At 45.5% G+C, this 25,279-nt stretch overlaps 1 protein-coding gene across 21 annotated transcripts in view; it reads right to left on the reverse strand.

Moving 5' to 3' along the window:
• The window catches only part of LOC119659620 (casein kinase I), a 291,255-nt gene that overhangs the window by 172,884 nt on the left and 93,092 nt on the right, over window positions 1-25,279 (reverse strand). For 6 of the 21 annotated variants that reach the window (XR_005250359.1, XM_038067806.1, XM_038067815.1 and 3 more), the window contains exon 1: window positions 8,274-8,692. The exons of 2 other annotated variants lie outside the window; for them this stretch is intronic. Coding sequence is in view for 18 of the 19 variants with exons in the window: in XM_038067806.1 (XP_037923734.1) it covers window positions 8,274-8,371 (98 nt within the window). In the remaining variant the exon portion in view is untranslated. Of the gene's footprint in view, window positions 1-8,273; window positions 8,695-25,279 lie in introns of those variants that run through there. 13 more of the 21 variants (XM_038067804.1, XM_038067803.1, XM_038067802.1 and 10 more) reach the window with 3 other exon arrangements.

Genomic DNA, 25,279 nt, shown 5'->3' on the forward strand with positions numbered 1-25,279 from the left:
GCTGCGCGTGTTTCGCCGGTAGCTTTTGCCGTCTACCTCACGAGCTCCACTTTTTTTGGGAAAGGTTCTTCTGAACCGGTCCGTGGATGGAGCCAGTTCTAGTCTTTTCCTTATGCTTCCAACATAAGATGCTAGACTAACCAAGATTCCCACTACTGGAGCACTGCGGTCTTTGGATATCGACTGCCGAAAGCCCGCTTATTCACTCCCAACAAACTGGTACTGGTTATCAGAAGCCGTGCCACAGTAAAGTTATTCCTCTTATGCGTGCCTGATGGGAGATTTGGCAACGGAGATGAACAAGTAGCTCAACCTTTTGTAAATACTCTGCCTGGTAAAGTTACAGAAGTGAAGATAGCACTCAAGAGCATTATCGACTTATCTGTTATCCTGTTTCCGACCTGAATAATCCCTTCATATAAACAAAAGCTTCTCATATTATAACACCCCACAATACGCTTCACCTGCCCTTAAATGCAAAAAATCAACGTTCGTTAATTTCACGTCCAATCTATTTCCCCATAAATCAGTTACTACAATTGACAGGCAAATTCAACCTTAACTTAGTGCATACCACACACAATCTGTACGCACTCACAGGCAATCTCTTTATTGCAAACGATGCTAATGGGCTAGTTAAATACACTTTTACCCAGATACCATTCGAGGTAAAATCAAAACTAGTTTATGTCCTTCAGCCTCTGGGTAGGAAGCACCTGCATAATTCAATAGAGCACTCTTGTCGTAAGCCGCATTTTCAAAGTGGACAAGGGTAGTGCAAACAATGCCTGATGGAAAAATGAAACTCTTTCATTCCTGGATGTTGGTCCTCCCACCAAAGTTTTTACCCATTAACTTCAAGTCCATTCAGTGTTGCCCCTCTAATGAGAGTCCTTCGTAGTGTGGATTTTTCAAGGACTATTCCTTCTTTAGTGTTTATTCCCTCCCTTCCCTTCCTTTGATTAGGCATTACTCCTATTCAGGGGTTAACCTTCATTCTTTAAGGGTAGAGGAGCTCCATATATTACAATGCATTTCAAAGGCAATCACATCTAAATTCGCTACCATCCAAGGATTGAAAACACCTGGCACTACTGAATTCGTTCTGAACCAATGGGTCGTCCTGGATTTTTTTCTCTCCAACATTTTAATTAAATTTCCCACTTGAGGCTACTTCATCTAGAATTTGCGCGACATCCGTTGAACATCATATAATGTCCTGTTGCTTCACAAATGCATTGGCACGGACGGATATTTGCAAATGCAGATACTTTGAGACTCGTACGAGGTGTTGAAATTGAACGATGAATTGTTTCGGAATTATGGTAAATGGAGTAAGCTAAGTCCTTCCTTTTGTCATGGAAGGAATGCGTTATTGTCGCGTTGATGTTGTGTTGGCTATTGGAGTTTAGCGAATTGAAAAGTGTTTATTGCTTAGAGATAATATCTCCAGAAAATGAAATGAATTTTCAAGCTAGTGCTTCCCGCACTTTTTCTTTCATTAGGCCTCGCGATGGGTAGAGTGCACTGATGAGGCTGCCTTAAAGTGGCTCTAGTAGGTAACCCACACGAGGAGAAAGGGTGTGATACGGTTCAGAACCGTGGTGAAGTGTTCTTTCCGATCCTTTAGTCGCTCGTCATCGTGGATGAGAGATCAGCCATCGACGTTTTCCACAGGACCATTTTTCGTGATGTGATGGGGTATACTCTTCTAAAATGATTTCGTTCTGCGGAATCTTTTGCTTCCCTGACCAGCGCAATAACAAATTCTCTCTTGATACAGCGTACACTACATTGAACTTCTCGGGATTTCGCTTGGTCAATAAAGCCTTCAACCCCTTCCGTTGATCGATCCGCTTCCACGATTCCGGAGTCAACCAGATCTTATGACGCTCCTTCGGAACGAGGCCGATGGCCTGTGTAGCACCCTGTAGCATTTTTGATGTCAGCCCAGTGGATATTCCAGGCAGGTTACTCAGTATATCTGCCGTCCGATTAGCAATATAGATCACACACTGTCGAGCGACAGTTGCATCATACAAGCGGTCCATGTTGAACTTAGTCGGTTGCAACTCCCCAACCCTGATTCCTTTCGAGGACAATGTCAGTGCCTCTCTTGTTACGCACACCCACGAGGCAACTCCTAACTCTACTGCTGATCGCGAAGTGGTCGATCTGACTGATCGTACGGTCTCAGTCAGTTAAAACCCAACTGAGCTTATGGCAGGCTCGGTGCTTAAATAAGGTACCACCAATGAAAGAGGCGGTGGAAACTACAGAAATCCACAAACCTCCCACCGTTATCGTTACCGTCGCCAAGACCGTGATTCCTCATCACATGCCTGAGCAAAGTGTTGTCAGAGCCCACCTCGGCCTTCAGATCACCTATGACGATCACAATGTCACCTTTATGAAGCCTCCTCTGAACTGTGTGTAATTGCTCGTAGCAAGCATCCTTCTACACTAGTCGTTCGGTGCTCAGAGGTGGCGATGAGAAAGACGGGGCGGCAACCCTGTCGGCCAAACCAAAACCAAGTGGCCAAGGAGAACCTCCATAGTGGTGGCACCGGGAGACGCTGTATTCACTTTGGTTTGCCGGCCGTGATGCAGTAGGCGAATGCTCCAAAGGCCTAATTAGGGCGATCAGACCCAGGTCTGCACGGCTGTGGCAAATTGGTCACGAAACCTTACCAGGAGTATACTGGTACCATGGGAACCGCGATAGCCCCTGGACTCTCATACTTCGGGTGATCACCCGTTATATGTGAGTACATACAATATGCGATTTTTTTTTTTGGGAGTAGGGTAGGTGAATGCGTTTACGCACAGAGTGTTGGACTCCCGCAACAACACGCTGGCGGACTACCTACTAAACACCTCCCTGTCATCAGAGAACTAGCCTGGAACCGTTTGACACATTACTTCGGGCTAGCCCTCCCGCTCTCCCGGCTTTGGGAGCCTTCAAGTCAGGGAATTCCTTTCACCAACGGGAGGGGAGGGGAGGAAGGGAGTTGTTGTTAGTTCAGGGAACCCCTTACCGTCAGATCCCTCTGCCGGTCGAGTTCAATCTTCTTCGTAGTAAGAAGAGCCCGAACATAATGCGCAATACGATTCCAGCTGCCAGCGCTCTTCAGCATCTCTCTGACAATGTTGTCTGGAGAGAGCTCCCCTGTGTCTGCATAAAGCTGCTGGCAGAGGCCGTCCCACCTCTCGCAAGAGAAAAAGGTGTGTTCAGCGTCATCCGCCACTCTATTGCAGAACACACAATCAGGAGATCACGCCTTCCCAACCCTGTGCAGGTAAGACTGAAAACCTCCATGCCCACTTAGAAGTTGGGTAAGGAAGTAATCAATCTCACCGTGCTTTCTGTTCAACCATGGGTCTAATTTGTCGATGAGCCGTGCAGTCCACTTGCCCCTTGGCTCATTTTGCCAAGAAAGTTGCCACTCGCTAAGGGTGCGTTGACGTTCTTCACGGGCAACCACTTCTCTTAAATTTTCGCCCTTACGGCGATAGATAGCTTTGCGTTCCTTTTCCAGCGCAAGGTTGAAACCGTGAGTCATCCATCCGCTTACCCGTCGCATCAATATGCCAAGTCTGCTTTGCGCCTGTTCAACAGTGCGTCCGGCAACAAGTGCCGCAACGTCGTCTGCATAACCGACCAGGCGCGAATCTTCGGGTATATCGAGTCTCAACAGACTATCCTAGGAAGCGTTCCAGAGGTCCGGCCCTAGGATGTATCCCTGCGCTACTCCCGACGTGACTTTTATCCTCCTCTGGCCCTCTAGCGTCTCATAGAGCAAGGAGCGGTCTTTCAGATAATCCCTCAATATCCGCAAGAGATAGCTTGGCACGTGAAAGGAGTTCTCTAGTGCGCCTAGCATATCTGTCCATCTTACGGAATTGAAGGCATTTCTGAAATCAAGCGTTATGAGGAGCACTATCCGTCGAGATCGGCGGCTGTGTGCTCCGGCTCGATTAAACGCATTTACGACCTCCATAGCAGCATCCACTGTAGATTTCCCTGTTCTAAACCCGAACTGCCTTGCGGATAAGTCCCCGGCAGCACGGTTCGCCTCAGCGAGTCTACCCCTGATCAGCTTCTCGAGCACTTTTCCGGCCGTGTCAAGTATACACAGCGGTCGGTACGCAGACTGGAGCTCCGGGTCTCCTTTACCCTTACTGATCAACGCGAGTGTGGCCACTTTCCAGCGACAAGGAAAAATGCCCTCCTTCAAGCACGCGTTGAACACTTCCAGCAGCAATTCTGGCCGTTGGCGGAACACCAGTTTGTAAACTTCCGCCGGGATGCCATCAGGACCTGGCGCTTTCCTGTTTTTCATAGTGAGAACCGCTTCTTCGAGTTCTCCCATTGTGAAAAGGGGCCAATCCACGACGCTTTCCGCGCTATTTACATCAACCCGTACAGGGTGTCTGGGGAACAATGCCCGCACAATACGGTCCATCTGGTCGGTGCTCAATATGCAGGGCTTCCGCAGAGCCCCGATTTTCCGAGTGACAAGCTTATAGCCAAGTCCCCACGGGTCATCATTCACCTCATTAACAAGATTTTGCCAGCCGCGAGCTTTGCTTTTATTTATAGCGCTGCGGAGTCTCCTTTTTGCTGATCTATATTGTGCCTTTATGGCACATGCCTCCTCGTTGGCGTATAAACGTTGTGCCAAACGGCGGAGCTTATGACACTCCTTCCGTAGGTCGGCAATTTCTGCCGTCCACCAGTATATAGAAGGCTTGTCGCGCCTGAGGCCTCTCCGGGGAATGGAAGCCTCACACGCCGTCGTTATCAGAATCATCACTGAATTTACGACGGTGTCAGCTGCGACACCACCACCCCCCGAAGTGCCCCCCAGTGCGGCCCTACCTGCTCCAAGAGCTTCCACGAACTTTCCGATGTTCACCTTCGCGACATTCTACACGCAGGGGGAACGTCGTGTTGGTTGTCGCCAGCAAGTAGCGTCAAACACTCCGAACGCAATGTACTGATGATCACTTGCCGAAAAGTCTTCTAGGACTCGCCACCTGTCCACCAATGATGCCAGAGATTCCGACGCAAAAGTGATGTCAGGAATGCTTCCTTCACAACCTGGGCGCCGAAACGTTGGCGTGGATCCGAGCCTGGTTCTCGCCCCCATTTCCAGAATTCATTTCCCTCTGGAGTCTGATTGAGGCATGCCCCATTCAAGAGCCCTGGCATTAAAATCACCGCCAACCAGGATTCGTCCCTCCGTGCTCGAAACGGCGTCCTCCAGAGCATCAAGCCGGCGCCGAAAGTCCGAAATCGACCCATTCGGCGTCAGGTAAACGCTAAAAAACGTTATCCCTAAACACCGGATCCAGACAAATCCGTCCCCCCGGCCTTCGGCAAGAACACGAAGTCGAACGTTGTCCCGAACCCAGATGGCAGCGGTGCCCGATAAGTCGAGATACCATGAGGACGGGTCCTTGTTTCGGTATTGCTCGCTAATCAGCACTAGATCAGCTTTTACTTCCGCAGCGAACTGTGCTAGCAACTGGTGAGCGCTTGCACTCCGGTGCATGTTAATTTGCAAAATGCGGATCATGGCGTTCGCACCCTAGCCCTCTCCAATTCCGCCCTGAAGATCGGACACCGTCCCGACCCCGCAGTGTGTGCGACGCTTTCGCCAGACGCGCCACGATCCCTGCAGAGAACACAACTCTCGCTTTCCTTGCAAGTCTTCGCTTGATGACCCGCTTGGCCGCATCTCCGGCATGCTGTCCTCCTGTTCGGACCCTTGCAAGCTGCTGACGTGTGTCCATAGTCCAGACACCTGTAGCACTTGGTGGGGACTACAATGCAATATGCGATTGGCCCCCCTAGTGGGAGTTTCATGGTGGTTGTGTTCAAGCGAGAAGAGACCTTTGGGCCCCGGCGTGGTGTTGTGTTTCAGCCGTACTTCTTAGTTCGGTAGAGATTTAGGTAATTCTTGCATCCACCAGTATGAATGCTAAGCCATGCACTTGGTATAGACTGGTACCGTTGTTGCTTGTCTCAGCGGGGCTCTGATTGTAGTTACAAAATCAATCCGTGTCTGAAGAGGACCGTAGGTTTAAGTCTCCACGGCAGGTACCTACGTAAAACACTCATGGGCTTAACTGCACTAGTGGTTCGTTCTGTGGACCCTCACTGTCATTCAAAAGCTCCTAGCCTTCGTGAACACCAGTCTGTGATGTATCATTGGAGACATTACAGGCCTGCCCTCCGTACGCGATGCGTCAAGGGGGTTGATAATTGCATTTCTGGCTGGGCCATGCAGTGAACCTCTCTCCTCCCAGAGTGAGTGAGCCTTTGAGTGAGTCGTCCCAAGAGAATTTGACACAGCAGCCCCCGGGCGGAACTGAAGCCCGTTTTAACGAACCGCCAACGATAGCGCGTAGGTGTGATTGATGCGCTATACCCCAGTAAGGGGTAAACGGCAACCATATATATAGTATGTGGAGTTACGTGATTGGGCAATTAAATAAAGGTTTTGAACAACAAAACAACAATTAAACCTTTCATTTTACCCTAACCCAACCCTAACTCCCGTAGGACTCTTCTTCTTTTTCTTCAGCCTTTGTCCCGTTCACAAGCGGGGTCAGCTCGTCGTGATCGGTTTCGGCACTTGGCTCTATCGAATGCCTGATCTGGGTGCACTCTCGATGCTTTTAAATTCCCATCCAGCGTATAAAACCACCGTTGTTTCGGCCTGTCTTTTGGTCGTTTAAAATCGACTTCGATGTTCAGACCACTCTTCATCATCATCAACGGCGCAAAAACCGGTATCCGGTCTAGGCCTGCCTTAATTTTTTTCTACCATAGATATTGCCCTTATAGACTTTCCGGGCTGGATCATCCTCATCCATACGGATTAAGTGACCCGCCTACCGTAACCTATTGAGCCGGATTTTAACCACAACCTGACGGTGCCTTTCTGAGATTAAGGGTACTACTCTTTAACTCTCCGAAGAAGTGAAATATCTGGGGGTCACTCTAGATAAAAACCTCCTTTGGAACAAACATGTAGAGGTAAAGATGAAACGAGCTCTCACAGCTTATGGGCTGTGCAGACGGACCTTTGCCTCGATATGGGAACTCAGGCCTCATGCAGTAATGTGGATATACGTTGCTACCATTAGGCCGATGTTCGCTTATGCATCCATTGGGTTAAGGTGACGCAAAAAACTTTTCACCGTAAACTAGCCAGACTGCACACTGTATCTGGGTAACACCGGAAGTCTTCTACGCCGATGGCTCAAAAACAGAACAGAGCTCTGGAGCCGAAGTCTACCTCTCGAATAAAAATGAGAAGTCTGCTTTTCCTTTGGGACAATATGCAACATTTAGTTTATGCGATCCTAAGGACCCATCGTAATCTACAGTGATAGCCTGGCTGCATCCAATAATGCAGAAACCGTTGGAACTCTATTTCTAGATTCAATACGATGGAACTACTCTGGGTACCTGGTCACTGTGGCGTATAGGGAAATGAAATCTCGAATGCTTTAGCGAGAGAGGAGTCTATCTCCTCCATGCGGGGACCGGAACCCGTAATTGGAATATCAGTAGCATTGGCTAAGTCTGTCTACAAAAACTGGGAACAAGCTTCCCACAATGACATGTGGCAAAGCCTAAACGCTGCTCGACACACCAAACTTTCCTGTTGGAACTGAACATGCGTACCGCAAAGTTTATCCTATCCAAAAGCAGGAGGACTTTCAGGAGTATTGTGGGCATTCTGACAGGCTATAATTCACTAGCTGGGCATATGCTCAGAATAGAAATGACCGAAGATGATACGTGTCCCTCCTGTAATGAGGAAGCGGAATCCACGGAGCATTTCCTATGTGAATGCCCCGCCTATGGGCACATCAGGCATCAGATCTTTGGCGCCGATGTTCTCCAGTTGCGACGGGTAGCATCACATCCTCTAACGGAAATTCTGCGATACGTTACCGAATGCGAAATACTACGTTTTATAGGGGTGGTGAGTACAATGGGCCAACAAGGCTCAAAAGCTATAGCTTCTCCCCCACCACACACACGGAGGTCTCAAAGGGCTTTGTCGTGTTGGTTCACTTCGTCCCGAAGAGTAGGTGCAAAATCGATGGCCCAGTTAAACAAACCACGTAAAAATTGAAAAGGGAAAAATTAAATTAGTAATTTTGAGTAAATCACGGAGTAATTTTGAAACCAAACGAAATATCATTTTCAGGAGGAATGAGAACGAAAGAACAAACAATCTGAAACTTACATTGAACAACAATAGTTCCATGATATACTTGGCAGGCATGTTGTTTGTATTTGGCGGTATGTTCTCTTCAAGAACATCTCCCCAATGTACCTCCTCATTAATTTCCTTAATTCTATGTTTTTAGACAGCCTTCAGGAAAGGAAACGGTTTAGTGGTGCACAAATTAGACGTATTTCACTGAACAGTTTAAACGTCACACACTCGAAAAAAAAATATCTGAAGGTTATAACTTAGGAAATATAGACTTTTTCTGGAAATTTCAAGTTAATTTTGAACTTTTGACTGAATTGAACTTAAATTACAAACACTTAATCTAAATTGGAAGTAATAAAAATTAAATAAGCGAATTGATACCATTTTTTGCATAAACTAATCTCTAAACACTGGTGAATTTTGACATTTTTGAAATTTATGACAGAGCTTCCAATGTTTCCTTGACTTTCGAAACTCTATGAACATTCAAACACTAAGGGTGTATAGTCGAGACGGTGCAATGGTTGAGTTGATCGAATGTCAGTCTCTCGATACAAAGCCTCAATGGCTGTTTGGCTGTCTGTCTGGTTATGTAGCCTAGCGAAAACTTAGGGTAAGATATACCATGTAGGGACGAATGCAGTCCCCAAAAAATCAACGCTGCTAGCCTTCCCAGTGTATAGCTATATCTGACGAGCTAACTAAGGAGGAAATTCTAGGCGTTGCAAAAAATAGCAGAGAATAATGTCGACATGGGAAACTGAACAAAGCTCGGCAGTCATGCATCTCGTAAGAAAATAGCATTTGCCCTTCGACAAACCAGGAGAAGATTATGGTCCAGAGAATGGGGGTGAAAACATGCCATTTGGTTGCGGAGAGGCAGTATGGCTTTCGAACTGGTAGGTACACCGAGCTCAGAACGCGTTTCACCAAATTAGTAAGTATGTTGAGGCGCGTGATGAGCTCTGAATGGGGTCTTAGCAGGAGCGCTGCTAGATCCATACATATGGAATTCTTTCTTGCGTGTTCTACGTACAGCCCCCCTCTATTGTATGTTTGCTATGAATGTGCAGGTCGGGAAACTGCTCTACACTTGTCATCGAGTAGCGTTGTTAGCGTGTCTTCCTGTTTATCACACGATTCCGACCGACGACGCCATGCGGATTTTTGTAAGATTTGTAAATCTTCTCTTGCTCTTTCCTATGTTGCTCCTAATGTCCATCATCCTGCTCTTGAGTTCGAGGTACAACTGCCACGCCTCAACTCCCATACTATGCGCTTTGAGGGTGTAAACTTAGCTCTGCTATCAATCAACTGGAATCCCATTCTCTCACCATTAACCTGCGAACAAGCTGTCTTCTCCTTTTATTCCATTCTTTCTGACCTCCGTCTGAGTTACTTAATTTCTTCCTCCCCCAAATCCCTGAGCTCCTACCCATCATGGTTCAAAATCCATAAACAACTTCGTCTGAAGCAAGCTGCGAGGAAAAAGCTTTTATCCATCGGAAGCCGTGCAGACGGCTCTGCGAACTTCAGTTAAGTCGCTGACAGTTAATCTAGGAAGGATTTTCTCGACAGCCTTCAAGTCGAATTGGCGCGTGGTAGCTTGAAGCCTTTCTGGCCTCACATTCGTAACGCCCACAATGCCTCCCAGTCCCCTCCCACTTTCATCAAATTTTCTGGCACCACTGCTATCTTATGATTTACTTTGCAGTTACTTCTCCTCGGTGCATAATTCCTCTCCCTCTTCTTCCTCTGCCCCCTTTCTGAGTGCATTTAGTGAGTATGACACGAGTCCAAATAATTGAAACAGCTCCGGAGGCCTCACAGGGGCTCACAGGACTTTCCATCGTGATAAGCATGTTGGTTTTCATTTAGTGAACACCACCTCGCGAACGTAACGCTCAAGCAGTCTCTCGAAACATTTCAGCGAAAATGATATTAACGTAACCTGTCTTGGCTGGGTTCGGTATGCAAACTACCTTAACCTTTTGTCAAGAGGAAGCAATCGTTCTAGATGCTCCATACCCTCCTTTTGCATCGCTGGATAGACATCATCCATGCCACTTGATCCAATTCGCCTTGCAACACTTTCATGTTGAAAGGTTTCCAGAAACTGTTAATTTCCTCCCTCGTACTTTTTTTCTTCTTTTCTCCCGAAAGGTGTACTTCCAAGAGTCTGCACTGACTCAACTCTGGTGTTCGCAAAAGTTCCATCCAATTTTCAAAGACATCCTAACTTTGCCAATTCATTTCTCTAAAGTACTTTGCACAGCCTTGAAGTCTTTCTTGTGCCTTCCAGTTCCCCGAAGTACGTTTTAAAGGATCTTTCTTTCGAAAAGGTTCTTATACAGACGCTTAAGTTCTTGATATTGAACCAGTTTTCATTCTAATTGCTTTGAGAAGCACGATTCGAAGTCGTCTGGTTGATTTTTTGGGCTTCACAGTTCTCAGCTCCTCTTGCTCGTTTGCTTTGGGTAATAGGACAGCTTTCTTGGAAGCACGCTAAAATTGCGCGTCAAATGAGTCCTTAGTTGCACCGGCTCCTGAATTTCATTGCCAAGAATTTTGGCCCCTCCCCCCGTATACACTACCTACATCTTAGTCCTTGCTTCGGTGTAGGTTTTTCTCATAACCTTAACGTAGTGTTGCAAAATTACGACGGTTAGGTACTAGGTAGCAAATTGCCTCAACATGGTTGCTTGTGAAAAAGTTGATATCAGAAGAATCGCTCTCGGTCTTAAGGAGTTCTCATCTAAGAAGATATTGACCCCCTTTACTTACCCTATATTATCATCATCACCGGCGCAAGAACTGGTATCCGGTCTACGCTTGCCTTAGTATGGAACTACAGACATCCCGGTTTTGCGCCGAGTTCCACCAAATATATTCCTAATAGCTGTCTGGCGTCGTGGCCCATGCCATAGTTCCATCTCAGGCAGGGTCTGCCTCGTCTTCTTCTTCTACGAAAGATATTGCCCTTATAGACTTTCCGGGCGGGATCATCCTCATCCATACCGATTAAGTGACCCGCCCACCGTAACCGGATTTTATCCACAACCGAACGGTCATGGTATCGCTCATAGATTTCGTCGTTATGTAGGCTACAAAATCATCCATCCTCATGCAGGGGGCCAAACATTTTTCGGAGGATTTTTTCCTCGAACGCGACCAAGAGTTCCCAATTTTTTTTGCTAAGAACTCAAGTCTCCGAGGAATGCATGAGGACTGGCAACATCATTGCTTTGTACAGTAAGAGCTTTGACCCTATGGTGAGACGTTTCGAGCGGAACAGTTTTTGTAAGCTGAAGTAGGCTCTCTTGGCTGCCAACAACGTGCACGGATTTCATCGTCGTAGCTGTTATCGGTTGTGATTTTCGACCCTAGATAGGAGAAATTATCAACGGCCTCAAATTTGTAGTCTCCTATCCTTATTCTCCCCGTTTGACCAGTGCGGTTTGATGTTGTTAGTTGGTTGGTTTTTGGTGCTTACGTTGCCACCATAAATTTTGTCTTGCCTTCATTGATGTGCAGGCCAAGATCTCGCCCCGATTGACGCCTACTCGATCTGGATGAAGACAGTTTTTACGTCTCGAGTCGTTTTTTCCATGATGTCGATATCGTCAGCATAGGCCAGTAGTTGGGTGGACTTAAAAAGGATCGTAACCCTCGCACTTACCTAAGCATCACGGATCACTTTCTCCAGGGTCAGATTAAAGAGGACGCGTGACAGGTCATCCCCTTGTCGTAGATCGTTGTTGATGTCGAATGGTCTCGAGAGTGATCCTGCTGCTTTCATCTGGCCTCGCTTATTGCTCAGAATCAGCCTAGTCAGTCTAATGAATTTCGTCGGAATACCGAATTCTCTCATGGCCGTGTACAGTCTTACCCTGGCTATGCTATCATCAGCGGCCTTATATTCGATGGAAAAATGGTGCAACTGATGTTCATATTCCAACAGCTTTTCCATCGCTTGCCGCACAGAGAAAATCTGATCTGTTGTTGATTTGCCTGAAGTCAAGCCTCTTTGGCATAGGTCAATGTTGTTCTGGGCGTATGAGGCTATCCGGCCTAGCCAGAAAGAGCTCCCATTGGTCACCACCTGGAGATGGAGATAGGGTTTGGTAGTAGAGTTGTTGATGTTGATTCACCAGGTGTTTTCTAGGTTTTATGCTCCATCGTGAGTACCAATCAACGTTTTCGCCTGGGACCTATGCTGCCCAAGGTAATGATATTTTCGTAAATCTGTCACTGTAACCTAGTCCAGATAATAGTCCCTAACTCTACTACATATAAGTGTAGGAGGTATTCACATAATATAAGCGCATAAAATTTGTTATATCTACAGAAAATTGTTACTCTGCAACACATTGTGCTGTTAAATAAACATTTAATTCCTGTGAAAATCTCATTAAGTTGTGTAACAACGCGTAGAAAATCCAATTGTGTATAATATTGTACCACCGAGAAATTCACATAAATACCATTCAGAGGAGACATCAGGTCACTGGCTTTTAATGGTACATATCAAAGCAATGAATGGAAATGACGATGGAGATATTCTATCTATTTCTGTGCAGGTATCAGTTTGACTTTACCTTGAAATAGAGGCTACATTGCTTCTGCTCATGGAAATTCTTGAAATAATTGGAGCCAATTTCTGAGAGAGGAGCAGCTTTTGGAATATGCAAATATTGGACAATTTCATTTCGAAATGAACACCAGGAATTCATTTATCTAATTTGAAACATAAATTGAGTCCGAGTATCTTTTTCTAGGGAATTCGAACCCTCCTTTGCGTATCCAGGGATCCCATTTTGAATTCCATTACTTTTTCAGGACCATTACATTTTATATTTGGAAGCAAGTCACGTGTATATCTACAGATGACCGCATTTAAAAAAAAAATTTGTCAACAAATGAAAGGAGAATGTGAATTCAGTCCGCGAAAGCGGTCTAGCAACCGTAGACGTTTAAATTTGCATAGGCATAGAGTAAGGTTTCAAAGAAAAGTTTGATCCAATTCAATAAAAAATAAGCGCCCTTATAGGAAACATGGTGGCACAACAAAGTATCCACTTGCTAAAAGCACCCATAAAAGGCAAAGCTCCTGTAGACATGTTCATCCTCACCGTCGTCGCCACCCAACACCATCGAATTCAACAAACACCTGGAACCAATTTACCGACTGACACATCCTGTACGGTCCACCTGTTTTACCCTCACGCCCTATTTACTTTTTCCGAATATTACCTTTACTTTTTATGTCAGCAACGACCCGCCACGATACTATCATATGTGTGCAAATATGTCGATGACGTCGACATTGGAAAACCGGAAAAATCGATAATATACATTTGCTCTCGTCTGTACCCGCCTCAGTCACGATGCCATTAACTTTTCCCTAGTTACACCCTAAGGAGCCCGAATCTTATGGACACCTTTGGAATACCTTTATTGAATTATTGTAAGAAAGAAGGGATATCACCATAGAAAGCTTACTGAAGTATGAATTTTCCTGTATTTTCTATATTAAAGAGCTGATTATTATCATTAACTCTTTGTGGGACAGCCAGTGGGCACGATATTAATCAGGACTTCATAAAATCAATTACCACGTTGAAGTAAGCTTTGTAATTGTCAACCTACAAGGTTTAAGCCAAACTGTCAGACTGTGCCTCCTTTGTTAAAGTGTATTGAACATGTGGAACCAACTAGCCTCATCACTAAAAGTACCGGAAGTGCATATATGCAAATTTAACGAAATATCGACTGCAACCCCATCCTTGGTCTTCAATGAATAGAAATGAAATGACTGTCAAAGGAGGACTAAACAATCTGACATACGAGTATTTACCACATACTCACATGGTCCGGAACAGCAAGTCATGCTACCCCATAAATCCATTGCGGGTAGAGAAATATGACAGTATTTGTTGGAACTTGGATAACAGACGTCTCGAAAAAGTGAACGGAAGACAAGGGTAGACAGAAATGTCGGAAAGTGCGGAAGCAAAATGTAAAATGAATATGAAAAGTATGGAAATACGTGTGTAACGAATGAAAGTCACAGAAGCATACTGGGATTGAGTGCCGTGTCCTTTTGGAAAGCAAAAAATCCATTTTATACCACAACCTCTGTGGACGAGAAAAGGCAGCTCAACTCTTTTTCGCAAGTGCAATTGAGCTTGTAAGTTATGCAAATCGAATCTGGATTGGAATTCATGCAGTAGCTCCTGCAGAATGAATCTAAATTGTATTAGGGTAGATGAAGAGAGGTAAACGTCAGGAAGGAAGCAGATTTCCAGTCTAAATATATTAAGGTTGACGACACTGAATCCGTCCCTGTGACATGAGAGGCTTAAGTCATGTAGACAATTCTGAGAACATTAAAATTGCGGACACTGGTTTTAGGTTAGTTTAGGTTAATGGGGGTAGCCGTAACTCCGAGGCCTAGTCTACTATCCCCATAAATCGCCTATTCGATGGTTTTCCGTCTACGGCGTTCGAAGATTTTTGCGAATCTAAAAACATTTTCCAGAGACAGAGAGTGCGCAGATTCTTCGTTGAAAAAAAAAACCTTACCAAGGTGTCCGGTGAGCTGGGGTCGTGTCCTCTTCCTCCTCACATTGGCTGCACATAATCGAAACCACCACCACGATTTTTTCCATATGGTAGTTTAAGTGGCAGTGTCCCGTTAAAAGCCCTACTAGGGTTTTCATGTACCACTTCTTAAGGGACTACGAAATTGCCGCCACAGGTTCTCCCACAAGGATCTTCGCCTGCAGGCAACGGTTCAAATTTTTCCACTCAGCTGCATGAATCCTTGTAATGTCACCCTTCAGAAGAGACTTGACAGTTGATGGCCGGATGGTAAAAGCTGTTTCTGGCCCCACCATCGTGGATCCAGAACCTTTACGAGCCAGTCTGTCAGCTTCCTCATTGCCAACGATGTTTGAGTGCCCTGGCCAAGTTTCAGCAATAACTCATGACAACCTCTGATTTGTTGTTAATATTTAGTGCTGATAACGCTCCCCGACTATCGTGCTGCCGCTCCATTTTTGTCACAAGCATTCTTCTGCTGCCAATAAAATCTCCGCCTGGAATGCAGTCATTTTCCCGGGGGATCGACCCAGTCCCATAATAAAACTACCCGAGAACACATATGTGCCTGATCCGTGGGTGAAGATTGTTAGGTCTGTAATCCCAAAAGACTCGATCATTTACCGACCATTCTTCTTTCTTGGTGATTACGACGGAGTATGTCTTTTCAAAGACGAATCTGCAAACCTTATGATCGGCTGACATTAGACCCACCGGATCTTTGTCAAGGAATTTCCAAATAGAAGTATGAACGTATGATTGACCGTCTTTCCACGCGGCAATAGTATAGAGTCTATTTGCGTCGTTGGTTGCTTTCCGTTTCGCCTCCAAATGGAGTGCCGCGGTCGATTATATGCGCTAGCTGTTTCCTACTATTAGAAAAGTTCAGTCTCGACCACCAGACGATGCATGCATACATCAAAATGGGTTTTATTATGGATGCGATGAAAGTCCTCAGATCTTACCTATTGCAATCCTATGACCCCAGAGCAATCTGCAGGATTTCTGATATTTCCCTCGATATGGTGCGCACAGGTTAATTTGGGGTCAGGATGTGTTCCTAACTGATTGTTTGCAGCAGCTCGATTCCCGCCCTTACTAAGCGTAAGTAGGCTAATGGCAAACATTGGGGGTCCTACGTCTAGCAGGCGACGTCTCCTGATGAGTTCAACGCAGTCTGTCCTGCTCTAAGGCGCAGAGGTATGCGCTGATGCTCTTAACAAGGAGGTATATCGTAAACGTCTCGCACAAGTACAGAGATGGCGAGCTTTGCGGGTGACGTCTGCGTACCGTACTGTCTCTGAACCAGCCGTGATGATGATCGCGGGAGTGATCCCCGTAGCCCTTCTTGCTAAGGAGCGTCAAGCTATATACAAGCGCAAAAGAGATGAGCCAAGGGAGGTGGTTACTCGTGAAGAACGGCGATGCACCCTAGACAAGTGGCAGCTCTCTTGGCAAAATGAAACTAGAGGCAGATGGACTGCGAGGCTCATCGGCAACTTAGGTGCGTGGCTGAATCGGAAGCATGGTGAGACTGACTATTTCCTTATCCAATTTTTAAGTGGGCATGGAAGTTTTCTGTCTTACCTGCACAAGATTGGGAAGGCGTGATCTCCGGATTGTGTGTTTTGCAATGGTGTTGTGGACGACCCCCATCACACTTTTCTTTCTTGTCAAAGGCGGGATGTGATTCGTCAGCAGGGGATCGCTCTTCAAACAACATTGTCGAAGAGATGCTGAGAGGTGCTAACAAGATAGAGCTCGACCGGTGGAGGAGCCGGATAGCAGGGGATTCGTTGAACTGACAGTTCTTTTCCTCCTCTCCCCTCCCATTGGTGAAAGGAATTCCCTGATTTGAAGGCGCAAGGTGAGAGGAGTTCGGGGACTAGCCCGAAGTAATGTGACAAACGGTTCTAGGCTAGCTTTCTGACGATAGGGAAGTATTTAGTTGGTAGTCCGACGACGAACCGAACCGGGAGTCCAAAACTCTGTGCGTAAAAAAAAAAGATCGTGGCCTTAAAGTGAAGAATTGCTCGCGTTGTTACTTACCTATGTAATTGCATAGAACGTACAACAGCCGAGAAACCCCCATAAATATTGATTACAAAGCAAACTATTCAAACTATTCTCCCTCGACGATTACCTACCTTGTCGTGGTGAGGGAGCTCAGTAAGGAAGATCCTCCTGGAAACGGGAGGTGACACCTGAAGCCAAGCGGTAATCAAAACCCCAAGCCAAGGTGTGACTACCGTGCCGAGGGCTGAATGATCACAGGGGTTAAGATGTGGCCGTAAACGGTGAACTCTGGGTACCAGGCGACCTCCAGTTTCAACTAGCCTTGTCTCGGCAAAAAGGGGCTCTGCCGAGATCGACTTACTTTCCCCGAAAAAATTGAGGCCATGCCAGCCAACTATGAAAAAACAAAAAAACAAAAACATAAACCTATAAAGCAAACACTATTAAACTTCGATCGCGACGATCCAACCCCGAGTGAAGGGGCAACCCTGAGCTCATCGATGGAGAACCTGAGTCTGGACTCAGATTCCCCACTTATTCAAGTGGGAACCAATTCAATTGGGACCCACTCCTTAACGGAGGAGCCGAAGCAGGCCCCTTCTGTCAGTACTCCTGACCCCAAGCTCCAATCGGCGCCACCTGCTGAGGCTAAAGTCGTGCTCATGGGTAAGCACTTGTCCATGGACGGCAAACTGCCTTCGGGCAAACCGCCTTCGGGCAAACAGCCTCCGGGCAAACCGCCTTCGGGCAAACCGCCTCCGGGCAAACCGCCTCCGGGCAACGCACAACCAAAGAGCTGTGCCAAGGTTGAGGGGAAAGGAGCGTTCGGGGCACCTGCGGCTAAGGGGAAACCGAAGCGGCAGCGATCCTCGGATGATCCTAACTCTTCGACACAAAAGGCAGCAAAGAGGGCTCGGCCGGCAACGGCTAGGCCTTCATTTGCAGTCAAGGCTATCGAAGCCGATGGATGGGTCCTGTATTCGTCATACAGGATCTCTAATCCATCCGACTACGATACTGAGCAGTGCGAACAGCTTAGGAGGAAACTCCTCCTAGCTGCAAGGACTGCGTCCGCGCAAGGCATTAAGCTTTGCTTTGAGTCGGTAGGTGTATACCGTAAAATGTTACGTCTGAACTTTGCCGACGAAGACACGAACGAGTGGCTCAGGCAGTACTGCTCCTCCCTTAACGATGTGTGGGAGGGTGCGCGACTAACCTTGAAAAGGGTCTCTGAGCTTCCATCGATCAAAAAGTGCTTGGGGTTCTGGAACAACTTGGTGTACAGAACAACCTTAACACTTCCACCTGGTTGCTGCTAGGCAGCAAAACAGGAGAGAGAACCGATAGGCCGGGAACTTTTCTCACTATCGGCGTTCCCGAACCTGATGTTAAGAAAGTTCGGGAAAAATCGGGTTGCCGGCTCTACTATGGGCTGGGCACCGTCACGTTACAAGTGTCGGCTCCTAAAACCATTGAAGGGGACATGCAGCCCCCGGCATCTACATCTGAAACATAAATGAGGTACCACTTCTCCCAAGTAAATTTGCAGCATTGTAAAGCGGCGACTGCACTTATCAGTCGTCGGATCAATAGCTGCAAGACATTTATATACCTCATACAAGAACCGTGGGTTGTTGGTGGGGCAGTCAGGGGCCTAAACTTCCAACATGCTGACCTATTGTATGCCAATGGAAGCGATCGACCCCGCACCTGCATGGTAGTCTCCAAAGACTTCCAGGCTAACCTGGTAAACGACCTATGTGATGGCGACACCACATCGGCTAAGCTAACCGTAAAAAGTCAACAGGGAGATAAAGAGATACTATGGTACTCTGCATATTTCCCCTACGACGCAGAAGACGTTCCCAGTGGAACATTCATCAGAGCTATCCAATATGCCAAAAGTAGAGGCATGGGGATAATAGCAGGATGTGATGTCAACGCTCACCACATATGCTGGGGAAGTTCGAACATCAATGCAAGAGGATCGAGACTACTGGAGTATCTAGTAGGAACCGATTTGCAGATCCTAAATGAGGGTAATGAACCCACTTTCTTCAACGTGGTCAGGCGAGAGGTCATCGACATCACGGTGGCATCTCCTGACATCGCGGCTCTGATCGGAGAGTGGAGAGTATCAAACGATATCACACTCTCGGATCACAGACGCATTGATTTCGTTATGGGCATGGATCCACCTCCACCCACTCCATTTCGGAATCCGAGGAAGACAGATTGGGTAATGTATCAAACAGAATTGAGCGCCCGAATCACGATCCCTGGGAAGCGCATCAAATCCATTACTGGAATTGAGAAGACAACCCAGATGATCACAACTAGCATGAGAGAAGCTTTCGAAGAAAGCTGTCCACTCAAGATGCCAAAGAAGGGTAAAACACCATGGTGGAACTCGGATTTGGCAAAACAGAGGAGAACGACAAGGATGCTACTTAATCGTGCTCTGAAGGGTGAATCAAGCACTAGCTGGAATCGCTATAAAGAGGCACAGATGGCTCTAAAGAAGAGCATAAGATCGGCCAAACGATCATCTTGGAGACGCTTTTGCGAAGAAACTAACTCTCTTGAGGCAACCTCAAAGCTGAAGCGGATTCTGGTTAAAGAACGTAGCCAGAAACTGGGTTATTTACGTTTACAGAATTGGAAGTACACAGAAAGCGATGAAGAAACGGCAAATCATTTGCTTGAAGTACACTTCCCAGGCAGCATCCAAAATCTAATCTCGGGCCCAACAGGTGCATACAGCCCTCAACCGAGAGATTGGAATCTGGCATGCAAAGTAGTATCACTGGAGCGAGTGAAATGGGCATTTAACTCGTTCCATAGATACAAGTCTGCAGGTCCGGATGGCATCATCCCTGCGCTAGTAATAGAAGGAATGGATGCCATGGATCTACATATTCGGAATATATATCGCGCATGCCTAGCACACGCTTATATTCCAATTAAATGGCGTGATGTGAAGGTGTTGTTCATTCCCAAACCAGGAAAACCCACCTACACAGACGCAAAAAGTTTTCGACCGATCAGCCTAACGTCCTTTCTGCTGAAAGGACTAGAAAGACTAGTAGATCGGTTCATAAGGGACACACACATTCCTAAGTGGCCACTTCACCATAGGCAACACGCCTACCAGAAAGGCAAATCCACGGAGACAGCACTCCATGAACTTACGGAAAAAATTGAAAAAGAATACGCCTTAGGCGCATTCATGGACATCGAAGGTGCCTTCAATTATGCCTCATTCGCGGCAATTTGTGATGCGGCAAGACAGCATGGAATCGAACCGCTGCTAATCAGTTGGATCCTTCACATGCTAGAGTGGAGAAAAATCCACATATCGGTCGGCCAGAAGTCTATTGAAGCAGGATGTCTCAGGGGCTGCCCACAGGGAGGGGTTCTCTCTCCACTGTTATGGCTCTTGGTAATGGATACTCTGCTGTGGCTCCTGGAGGACAAAAAGGTCTTCGCGCAAGCATTTGCGGACGACCTAGCCGTAATAATTACCGGCAAGTTTGCGGACACAGTATGTGACCGCTTGAATGCAACTCTGCATGTAACCCACAGCTGATGCCTCCGCAATGGACTCACGGTGAACGCTAGAAAGACTGGACTAGTTATGTTCACTAGGAACGTCAGGTGGGGTAGCTATACGCTACCCACCTTAGCAGGGGCGAAAATCCAGCTGGTACAAACAGTCAAGTACTTAGGAGTACATTTCGACTCCAAGTTAACGTGGAAGCATCATATCCAGGAACAATATCAGAAATCCTGCAGATTGCTCTGGTGCTGTAGGAATGCGATAGGTAAGACCTGGGGACTTTCACCTAAACGGATACACTGGATGTATACATCCATAATAAGACCCATTTTGATGTCTGGTGGCCAAGACTGAACTTTGCTAACAGCAGGAAGCTGCTAACGCAGATTCAGAGACTTGGTTGCCTAAGTATTACTGGAGCAATGAGTACTACGCCGACTGCGGCACTTGAAGCTATCCTAAATTTACCCCCAATTCACTTGGAGGTGAAACGGAAAGCGGCTAACGACGCATATAGGCTCGATACCATTGGGGCGTGGAAAGGCGGCCAATCCAACGGGCATGCGTCTATCTGGAAATTCATTGAAAAACATTCGGTAGCCCTGATGCCGACCGATCATATGGTTTCCAGATTCGTCTTTGAAAAGACATATACTGTCGTAAAGAGAAGAATGGTCGACAAGTGGCCATGAGTCTTTTCAGATTACAGACCTAATAATCTTCACCGACGGGTCAGTCATGGAGGATGGATCAGGTGCAGGGGTGTTCTCGGAGAATCCCATTATAGAACTGGCCCGACCTCTCGGAAAAATGACGACCATATTCCAGGGGGAGATATATGCCATTTCATTGGCAGCAGAAGAATGTCTGCGACAAAAATGGAGGGGTCGCACCATTCAAATCTGTTCCGACAGTCGGGGGGCATTATCAGCGCTAAATGGCAATAACATATCAAGCAAGTTGGTGTGGAGTTGTCATCAGGTGCTACTGAAACTTGGCCGACTGAACGAAACATTCCTGATGTGGGTGCCGGGGCACTCTAACATCGCCGGCAATGAGGAGGCTGACAGACTAGCTCGCAGAGGGTCTGGATCCACAATGGTGGGGCCAGAACCAGCTCTTGGAATCCGACCATCTACTGTCAAGTCTACTCTGAAGGGTGAAATTGCAAGGTTCACGCAACCGAGTGGAAAAATTTGGACTCTTGCCGGCAAGCGAAAATCCTTGTGAAGGAGCCTAGAGCCACTAGAGCGGCATTTTTGTTGTCTCTTAGGAAGTCGAACATGAAAACCCTAGTAGGGCTTTTGACGGGACACTGCCCCTTAAACTACCATATGGAAAAGATTGGGGTGGTGGTTTCGGCTATGTGCAGCCAATGTGAGGAGGAAGAGGAGACGGCCCTGCACTTTTTATGCAGCTGCCCGGCATCCTCAGATCTCAGACGAAGACACCTTGGCAAGGTTTTCTTCAATGAAGAATCTGCACACTCTCTGAATCTGGAGAATGTTCTCAGATTCGCTAAAGCCTGCGAACACCGTAGGCGGGAAGCCATTAAATAGGCAACTACGGGGATAGTACAATGGGCCTAATAATGGCCAGAGTGCTCGGGGCTGCGGCTCCCCCCAGTTAACTAAACTAACTAACTAAACTATTCAAGAGTCCGCAAGTGAATTTTCTGCAAAACCCACAAAATAGAACTCAACCTCCGGATGATACCATATGCAAATTTATGTCATTGTAGGAAGTACCCTCCAACTCTTCCCAACGTAGAATTCATATCTACATAGCAACAGTTTTTCTTCGTTGCTATTCAATTGCACAGGATTTTGAATACCACTGGAAGGATATCCCTACCTCTGTATTCTCGCTATTGTATTCTTTTTTCCCTTCGTCAAGAAAAACTCTGTTCGTGGGGGAGCTGCATTGTTATGCTCAACAAAAGGCCAACTAAACCCACTCACACTAAGTAATAAATGTACACTTCTGAATTATGGGAGTAATAACCGAGTGTGCACGATTGTTTCTAAGGTAGAATTGTATAAATAGGTCGCAAGGCAGACGAAAATATATTCTATGCATGACCTAAGGATGGTTATTCACAAAAAAAGGCGATAGGAGTCAAGGCTGCATTCAGGTCAATTGCAAAAAGATTGGGGATGACTCTGTAGCTTGTCATGGATGAATCTAAACATTTTTTGGTTTCTCTAGGAAAACTTAACAAAAAACCCAATTTTGTAATCGATATCTAAGTCAGGAGCGCTATAGGATGGAAACAAGCATTTAGTTAAGGGGGTCATCGCGTGTGTCAGATCCGAGTAATCGAATTTTTTTTCTGACATCAATTGTATCTAGATATAGTGTAGAATATGTGGGCAAAGTAATTTTTGATATTCGAAGTCGTTCGGAAATTATAGTGTTAAACACATAATAAGTCACATGCCAGATTTCTGTCGATCGCCGTAATAAAGCGCGTATTTATCGGTCCGAAAGACGTTCGAATGACTTCGCTAAAAGGACAAGAATTGCAGCCAAGGCTGTACACGTGTTTCTTGGGGAAACCCAAGGTTTCTGGACTAGGTATAGCAGATTAATGGTCGGTTAAGGTTCTATGACTAAAAACCACATCCTACTTTTTAAATGTGTTTTTCTCAAAACCACATATTGAAAATCTTCTGCCACCATAGCTCGAAATCTATCCAACGAAATTCTTTGAAATTTTCACGACTTATTCAGAACATATTTGTAAGGTCCACAAACTAGGATAATTGCGATTCATTCAGTAGTTTTTATTCATTAAAGAACCCTCGAAAAAACACAGCAGCAGAAAAACGCCTTTTTTTAGATGGGTGTGTAAATTGCTCTGTATTTCGATAATGAACCATGCTATCGAGCTGGAAAAATTACTACGCTTGCTCGAGATATTCATAAATATATGGTAAAAAATTGATATTTCTATTTTAATCCAGTTCTTCACAAAAAAAATTTCTAAAAAAAGCGAAAAAAGGACCTTCACACGGGATGACCCCCTTAAACTTGAAATTTGACGGTTGCGAATTATCTTCCCACCCTCCATATTCAGCTTTAAAATTCTACTCAACAATTGAAGTTTATTTTATATCAATAAAAAATTAAACGCCATAAGCTCCCTGAGATAACACTGCATAGTGGGATCCCAATCTAGTTGCTTTCTTATCAAATATGTCAAATAAAAGTGATGGATGGATACCGCTCGTATGAAATTGAGTAATTTTTCAATGTCCAAGAAAACCACCAACAAAAGCCTGAAGGAAAGGCTCTAAAAAAGCAACAAACATCCCTAACAATTTGAACAATAAACCTGAATTGAAATAAGCGTTCAATTGTCCCAGGAAAAAGTATCTTATCACTAACAAATCATGCATCGAACAGTAAAAAGCGGCACGAAATTTCCCTCAATTTGAAATTTTCCAGTTTATAATCATTTGATAGCAACGCCAATGCGGGAAAAATTCTGTTGTTGCTATTTCCGTCAATTTGATAATAAATTGTTCCATTACGTAAGCGAAATATCTAACTTTATGACCGAATGTACGGAGCACTTGGTATTGTTTTGCGCCAGGTGTTATGCGGGTTCTCAGGTGGAGAAGTGAAAAGTTAATGACCACATTACAATGGGGAAATTAAGAGAAAATCTTGAGGAGCTTATACGATTTTTATCTGGTGGGAAGATGCGTAAATGATTTCCAGAGAATTTCATTCTTACTTGTGTAAATAAAGTATGTTGGAAAAGAGCTTAGTGCACTGCTATATTTACTGTCTACGAACTAACCTAGCGCAAAGTGGAATTGAGGGAATTAAAGAATAAATAAGAACTCCCCAGGCTTCATAATGATCATGAAACCTTATTTAAATAGAATTAAATTCGGCCTTAAGTGATACATCTTATCTCATGAAAAAGAGCTGAATGGGATACGTTGTGGCTTTCGTAAGTGTCAACCACCTGCATCAAGTACCACGGTCAATGGGTCTTCGTTCATTGTATAAGTTGAAAGCCTTTCATTTCTGTGGCACTCAAAGAGTTTCTGCTTTCCATCGTACCTGGATCGAATCTTATAAGCAAGGATCCTACAAGCAATGGAGATGAATTTCTCAGTGGTTTAATCGTAGCCCTCGGCCCAGAAGGAAAGCTATATTCCCCTAATAACTATACTATAGTGTACCAGAGCTTGACCATAACAAGCTTCACTAACAAAATCCCAAAAGATGGGTGACAAATTTTGATGGCAGTTATGTTGTAATAAGCGAGACAAAGATTCTGCGGCCTATTAATCTGTATTTGGTCAATTGCCCATGAATATTTGTCGATAAAACAATGAGAACTTACTAAAAATTAAAATAGTACAAGGCAGGCCATTTCATGTGGGCCCATCTGGCAACCCTGTAGCTTTCGGCAGGAATGTCAAATTGACAAATGACATACCGCGTTTGAAGCGTCAGTTCAAGACAATTTATAGCATGGAGCAGTACACTCCAAAAGAACACGCTGAAATAATTCAGCTTTACATTCAAAATAAGCTCTCAATTATCTTAACTCAACGTGCATTTTGTAAAAAAAAAAATAAAGTGAAAAGTGCTCCATCTAAAAGCACTTTGCAGCGTTTATACGCAAAATTTATTAATCATGGTAGTCTCTGCAATACCAATCACGCATTCAGACAACGTACAAGACGTTCCGATGAAAATATTGAAACCATACGAGCCAGTATTGAGGAGACTCCGAGAACATCGAGTTATCGCCGTCCCCAGGAGTTAGGCATTGCAAGAACCACACTCAGGCGCATAATTCGTATTGATTTAAAAATGTTTCTGTACAAAA

Source organism: Hermetia illucens, chromosome 6, assembly GCF_905115235.1.
Source record: "Hermetia illucens chromosome 6, iHerIll2.2.curated.20191125, whole genome shotgun sequence".
Lineage (NCBI taxonomy): Eukaryota > Metazoa > Arthropoda > Insecta > Diptera > Stratiomyidae > Hermetia > Hermetia illucens.